General features: G+C 32.6%; 1 protein-coding gene across 1 annotated transcript; it reads right to left on the bottom strand.

Annotated features, from left to right (window-relative positions):
• Positions 1–1,616: 1,616 nt before the first annotated feature.
• LOC132599503 (aluminum-activated malate transporter 2-like) lies at positions 1,617–7,243 on the bottom strand. Its single transcript, XM_060312861.1, has 6 exons — positions 6,555–7,243; positions 6,151–6,291; positions 5,046–5,318; positions 3,623–3,735; positions 3,308–3,451; positions 1,617–2,260 (listed from the first exon to the last, which is right to left on the bottom strand). The coding sequence occupies exons 1-6, from the start codon at positions 6,841–6,843 to the stop codon at positions 1,769–1,771; spliced, it is 1,452 nt and encodes a 483-aa protein (XP_060168844.1). The 5' UTR covers positions 6,844–7,243; the 3' UTR covers positions 1,617–1,768.
• Between the last annotated feature and the right edge of the window lie 214 nt (positions 7,244–7,457).

Below are 7,457 nucleotides of genomic sequence, written 5' to 3'. Positions count from 1 at the left end.
AGGTTAAACTCATGATGTATTGCGCCTGGTCACGCATTGCGCTCTTATAACTATTTTCTTATAACTATTTTCGATAATTTTTATTGTTCACACTTTGATGAATGATTAGGTGAACGAAGTGGGTACGTTCCGTAATGAAGGAAAACTTCTGTTATTGCATATTACCTAAAATATTTTGTGCAACTTTCGAGGCCACTTTTTAAACAACGTGTGTACTAAAGGAGCCACTAATGAGCTTACCCTATGAAAGGAACCACTCAAGTTCTAAGGGCACTTTTAGATATATATTTTACTCATGTAAATGTAGAAGTAGGCGGCTTTGTATAATAAGTGACCTTATTCTAAAAGAACAATCATGAAATTTTGATAACACAGTGTCGGTAATGTGTTGGCTGGCTAAAATATATTTCAATACCTTACGTATAATTATGTGTAAGTACTGATATTAATTTTATCTTTCTTAAGCAGTTGCAATACGTTTCTGACCGATACAGGTTAACGCAATAGCACATATAGTTATTTTACTAAGTGAAAGTTCAATATAAATCACACATGTATTATGTAATAATATCGAAATTCACGTCATGTAAAGTTATTTAAAAGCGAAAACACTTTCTGTTAGGAATCTTTTCACTTTCAGGACTTGAATCTCACCTAGCTATCTTCATGAAGTGTCGACGACTTAAAAAAAGTATCCAACAAAAAAGGCAATTGATGTTGAGTTAGAAAAAAAACATATAGTTCAAGTTTGATATAATACTAGAATTTTCTAAGCCTCTCTAATCACACAAATGGTGCATGAGACTCCGGTCACACATTCACACTCTTTTGAAAATAAAATAAAATAAATGGTAGTGCATTATGTAAAAGTATTAACCAATAATTAGTTTCACTTGTAATAAATTTAACTCATCAGAATTTCAAATTCTGGTCAGTGATGCTAATAACAACATGATCATCATCATGAGAAGAACAAGCAAGGATTTTTCTGCTGCCTTGTGTTGCTCCTCCTTCAATATTATATTTGATTCTATCCCCTCACCACCACCTTTTTATTAATTTCTTTATTTTGGCTGCTTAAGATGAGCCAAAGAAGCTAGCTCATTAACCCCTTGTCCAATTTCTTCCACACAATCAAGTCTGGATTAATTCGGAATCGCACCGTATAAGGTTCATTAAATAAAAAAATGCTCCCTGTGAAAAACAATTCTTTTTCAGGGCTCAAACCCGACCTAACAATCTTTATAGTTTTTCTATAATCATATCCAGTGTCTAGTACCTAATCAGGCCCAGGTTAATTTGAATTCGCGCCGCAAAGACCCATTAAAAATGAAAACGCTCCCAACCACGATTTTTTTCATTCCTAGGGCTCGATTCCCACCTAATGGCCTTTTTTTTTTTTTTTTTTTGTGTTTCATGTCTGGTGTCCGGTGCCCGCTATAGTGCCCCAACTAATTCGATTCACGTACCATGCAATGCATAAGGCCCATTAAAAGCGAAAACGCACACCATTCCCAAGGCTCGAACCCCACCTGACTATTCGTGGCATAAAAACGTATCCAACAAAAAAGTAGCAATTAAGATGATGAAAGGTTAGAAAAATCCATATATTTCATTTTTATAATACTAGAATTTTTTAATTAACCATCTCTCTATATATCACACAAATGGTGAAACTTCTATCTGACATCCAAACTTTTTTTTTTTTTCAAAGAAAAAATAAATAGTAGTGCATCATGTAGAAGTATTAACCAATAAATTTAACACATCACAATTTCATATTTTGCTCATTAATAGTAATAACAACATGATGATCATCATGTTGAGAAGAACAAGCATGGACTTTTCTGCTTCCTTGTGTTGTTGCCCCTTCAATATTATTGTTTGACTCTATTTTCTCCACCACCACCTTTGTATTAATTATTTCTTTATTTTTGCTCCTCTTAAAATTTGCTAATGAAGCAAGCTCATTAACCCCTTGTCCAATTTCTTCAACACAAATCACAATATCTGTTAATATTGATGCAATTGCAGCCACTGGAATCACTTCTAGTAAATTAATTTCTTCCCAATTAATGCCTGATTTGAGAAGTGAATTTAAATTCTTGGCTGAATTTTTGGCATTTGTGACATGTTGATCAGCTGAAATTGGCAAATTCATTTTCCTCACAGCTTGGGATAATTCTTTTAGTGCTTTCCCACATTCTATGCTCATTTTCTTTGATGTTTCTTTGATCATTCCTTTGATCTCTTCTGGTGCCTGAAATAGAAAAAGTTTGAGTTCTATGCACTGATGGTATAAGAAATTAGCTATATATATGATCAGGTCAGCTAACTTATAAGTCAACTATATATATATAGAGAGAGAGAGAGAGGAGGTTAATTTTTTGATATTTCTTACTGGAGCATACATAACGGACAAGGACTTATAAGACTATTCTTAGCATGTTATTCAAGAATCTTTCCTCAGAATGGATGATTATTATTAATTGGTAATCGAGGGTCTATCAGAAGCAGCCTCTCTACCCACTAGAGGTAGGATAAGGTCTGCATACATCATACCTTCCCCACTCCCATATCCAACTTGTGGAATTACATTGGGTATGCTGTTTTTTGTTGTTGTATTATTAATTAGTTACATGGTAAACATGTTATGACTGACATGCTATCGAAATTTACTGATAGTATAAAAAAATCTTTAAACTGTTAATCAGTGTATTTACAACTTAATTTAAAATAGGAATATTGAGCAGTTTAATTAAGTACTATGCATTTATGAAGTTGAGATATTTTGTATGATCAGGTGACTTAAAAGGTAATTATAGGAAATTTTGTAAACCATTCAAAGGAGTACCAATGATCGTCAAACCCCAAAAGTGCTTTCCTTATCGGGTGGAAAAAAGATAAATATTAATTTGAAAGAAATGGTAATGAATCAACTATAATATGTTAAACTAGACTTGCTTCAAAATAAGGATAAATAATTTTTTTTAAGAGTTTAATTTCTATGATTTGACGATACAAAATATATTTATAAAATGATATTACTTATAAGGCAATTACAAGTGAATAAACATAAAAGGTATTAGCTAATAAATTGATAAAAATAATAATTTACATGCTAAACTATCCGTGTATATAACTTAAATCCATTTTATTAATTTATATTTAATTTTGGTTCTTCAAACTTGGTGAATAATTTAGAGCAGATCACCTTTTTATATGTATCTAGAACTAGCATAGCTAAAAGAAATCTTCATCTTTATATATATATATATATATATAAAAGAAGTTAATAAATAATTACTTTGATTTCAGAGTTGATATAGCCATTGAGTGCATCAATCCTGCATGCACATTGCCTAATGAGACCTCCAATTTTCAAGTATTGTTTCCACGGATGTCTATATTTAAATTGCCCATGCCCTGGCTCCCATCTTGCAAAATTAGCCTGAAAAAAATATATTAAGAATAATGTAAGATAAAATTAAATAATTGAGTTAATTAGAAAATAAATACTGATACTTGTTTAACAAAAAGAAAAAGAAAAAAAAAAGATACTTGTTCAAGAAAATGAAAAAAAGAATCACATTTTGGAAAGGAAAAAACACGTGTCACTCACCAAAGTTTCTTCAGTATTCTTTGAATTGAGAACACTTTTGTAGTCTACCAAGGATTTTTTAGCGTCTTTTGACTCTTCAACCTCTGATGATTTAAAAATCTCATCTCCAAATCCTGAAATTTTCATTAAAATGTATATAAAGTTATAGAGTAACATATAAAAGAGGATTCTAATTTTCGTTTTTATGTTTGTGAGAAAAATCTACTTGTCAAATATCAACCCAAATAAAATTGAAATTGTGAATTTTATAGAAGCAAAGGAAAAGTACCAAGTCAATATCATGCAAAATGTATATTTAAAAAGTGCACTTCTTAATTTTTCTTTTTTCTTTTTCAAAAAAAACATAATTTGTTATCATTGTGTCACGTATCCGGACGTTTCTTTCAAAAGTAATTCCTAACATGTCTGCCAGATACGTTTCATAGGCAAATACGAGAGATACAGGTGTGTACTTTGTGGAACCGAGAGAGAAACCATCGAGCATTTATTCTATGGATGTGAATTTTCCAACAGATGCCTAGGGGAATTATTACAATGGCTTCAGAAAAGACCCCAGATACTGGATTTCAACGGTATATGGAGAAGACTAGACATTTCAACGGTATATGGAGAAGACTAGACAGGACAACACATGGAAAAGGGTGAAGGGAACTGGTATTGGGGGCCCTAGCAGCTCTAACATACAGAATATGGAAGGCAAGGAACTCAGCCGTATGGGACTCCAAAGTCCCAAGACCTCACATCCTATTGACTCAAGTTCAACAGGAATGCAGGGACCGCAAAGACTACTTTCTCAGTAGAAGACAAAAGCAGAAACACAAGGAATGGATAGAGGAGCTACTAAGATAGAAAATACACTTGTACATGAAAAGTTTTATTTGCATACTCTAAATAGGGACTAAACTGGAAGATACAATGTAAATGTTGGTTCGTGAGGATTAATAAAAGTTTTTTCTTCACCAAAAAAAAATAAAAAATACGAGAGATACAAATTCCACTTTTATGTATGTAAGCAATAGCTTATTAAAATTCATTCGACAATCGTCATGGCTTATAGTTCAATAGTTCAGTAAGGGGTCGTTTGGTTGGGGATTAGTTATTCCATCCTTCCACAAGGATGAAATAACATTACAATTTTGGGATAACTAATCCCGAGATTAGTTATTTATACCGTGATTTTGTTCCACCAAACGTAGGATAAACTCATCTCAAATTTAATTCCACGATTATTTATTCTTATCCCTTGTACCAAACTAGCCCTAAGAGTCTTTCGGATAATAAGTATCGCTCTTTTGACTCACGATCAATTCAAAAGACCAGGTGTTTCGTCATGATGCATAATATATTTATTTATGTATAATATTATCAGTTCTATGATCTACCAACAACTAAAAAACAATGTACGGATAATTTATTTTTTTACCTTCTAAGAACTTGCCAAGCTTCTCCATATTTTGAGCCACTAACTTGTGCAGATCTTCACCAGCCCACACAGGGCAAACAAATATTGAGACAATAACACAAACAGATGCACCAAGGAGTATTGTGGACAACCTTTTATGTGCCATGTCAATTATTTCATCCACTCTAAATCCAGATATTGAAACCAAACAAAATGTCAAGATGAAAATCAACATCCCATAATCATATCTGGCCTTCACGTGCGGAAAGAATCTTATGAAAGTTGATGCAAATGCTGCATGAAAAAGAAGGGTGAAATTGTCATGTTAGTAAGGGGTCGTTTGGTTTGAACACAAGTTATGATGGGATTAATTATGTTGAGATGAGTTATACTGGGATTATTTATGTTGGGATTAGTTATCCTGATATTATTTCTTATTGATTGTTTGGTTTGTTGTATTAAAAGTAGCATGCATTGCATAACTTTTAAGAAAAAATTGTTTGTTTACAAAAATAGCCTCCACCTTATGTAGTAGAAAAAAGGTTTTGAGAACCTCGGGGCTATTTTAGTCAATTTCACTGTTTTATCCTGGGATAAGTTATCCCAAGATTACTATTCCACCCTCTGATGGGTATAAGTTATCGCAACACTATTTTTAGTCCTGGAATACCTTATCCCATGATTAATAACCAAACAAAGGATAAGATGGTGCTAAATTTTTATCTCATTACTATTTTTGCTTATCCATCATACCAAACCATCCCTAAGAGTTCTTAGAATAAGGAATTAGCTAGCGACCGACGACAGCAAAACTTCGCCACTAATACTATTTAACGACGGATTATCAAAAAATCATGATAGCTTTGATAGTGCATGTTGAAAATGCTGCATACGCAAGAGATTGAAAAGAGAATTCTTGGAACCATCAGTACCAAAACACCAAAAATCTATTTAACGATGGATTATCAAATTATCATGTTAGCTATGAGCTATATCATGACAGATTAGCGATGTATAAACGGAGTTAATTCCTGTTCTTTGTTTTTGCTTTGTAGTATGCATGATGATAAATATTGATAGTTAGGTAAGCTAAAAAAGTAAGTACTAGATAAACAAATATCTATACCTTGTAGAAAGACAAACAGCCCAAGTAGTATTGGCTCCACAACTTTACCAGTTGCGCTAGCCAAATAATGTGCACCAACCCCTAGTGCACCAGCAAGCAAGGTTGCCATTCCCCTATTTAATCCTTTTCCAAGTGTTGCACCTGAAAATATTTTTATAGAAAAATAGTTACTACTAAGTAATGATTATTGCCGTCATTAATTTGTTAAATTTTCATATGCCAAAAATATCATGGTACGTCAACCAGCACTAACAACATATAACTTTCATAGCTAATCCTATTTGATCTTTGTTCGATCAGCGACAAATTTTACAACTAACTCTTATGAGACCAAAGTTCAAAGGATATACATGTGCAGTCAAATACGGTCATATAATATGAGACAGAAGGAGTATATAAAGTACCAACAGAAAACTCGAAGACCACCACAACAGTCATGATAGCCCACATTGCCGAAACACCAAAACTATTGTAAAGGGGTTGGAAATAGTAGAATAATGAAACCAAAGTGAGTGCTAATCCAACTTTAAGTGAGTGAATCACTCTTCTTGGATCATCTTTGCCAATTTTCTTGAATTGCTTAGCAATTCCAACAATCTTAGCAAATAATTTTTCAGGCAAGGACTTAAACCACAATAATCCATTGGTGAAAAAATTACTAGGCTTCTCATTGTTCATAGAAGTTATCTCCATAGTTTAAAAAATTGGAGCAAAATTTGCATAAAAATGCAAATAAATCCAAAAATAGAAGGTGGGAGACAAGAAAAAGACAGAAGTTTATGGGATTGCTAAGATATGTTGTGTCTGAATAGCCTCATATTTATAAGAAGAGAGGAATAAAGAATAATGGATGGTGACAAAACAAGAAAATATTTTAAATTTTGTAAGTTTTTTTTTTTTGTTTTTTAGTGAATATGTTTGGTGCTACTTTTTTGTACGATGGAAGTACAAGGAAAGTGCATCAAAAAGAGAGGTTGAAAAATGATGCAAGTGAATGCGTCTATGTTTTTATTTTATTTTAATATTTTAATTATCCATCTGTTATCCACTTTGAGCCTAACGGGTAAAAGTAAAAGTTATAAGTTGTGTTTAGAACAGGGCAATCCATTTCTTGGGATCTTTCCAAGAACTTGACAAAATTGGAATTGGTTGGCCATATAGCATTTGTTTTTGTTTTCTCACCTAGTGTCCATTGTACAATTTGTTTTGAAGGTCGATTAATTTGGATTTGCATCGAAAGATTTCATTTTGAATGTAAAACGCTCTCAACCAAAAGAGGATTCAATAGTTAGAGCACGAAAACAAGA

The sequence above is a fragment of the Lycium barbarum genome, chromosome 6 (assembly GCF_019175385.1).
Source record: "Lycium barbarum isolate Lr01 chromosome 6, ASM1917538v2, whole genome shotgun sequence".
NCBI lineage: Eukaryota > Viridiplantae > Streptophyta > Magnoliopsida > Solanales > Solanaceae > Lycium > Lycium barbarum.
This window is presented reverse-complemented; position numbering and strand designations above follow the sequence as displayed.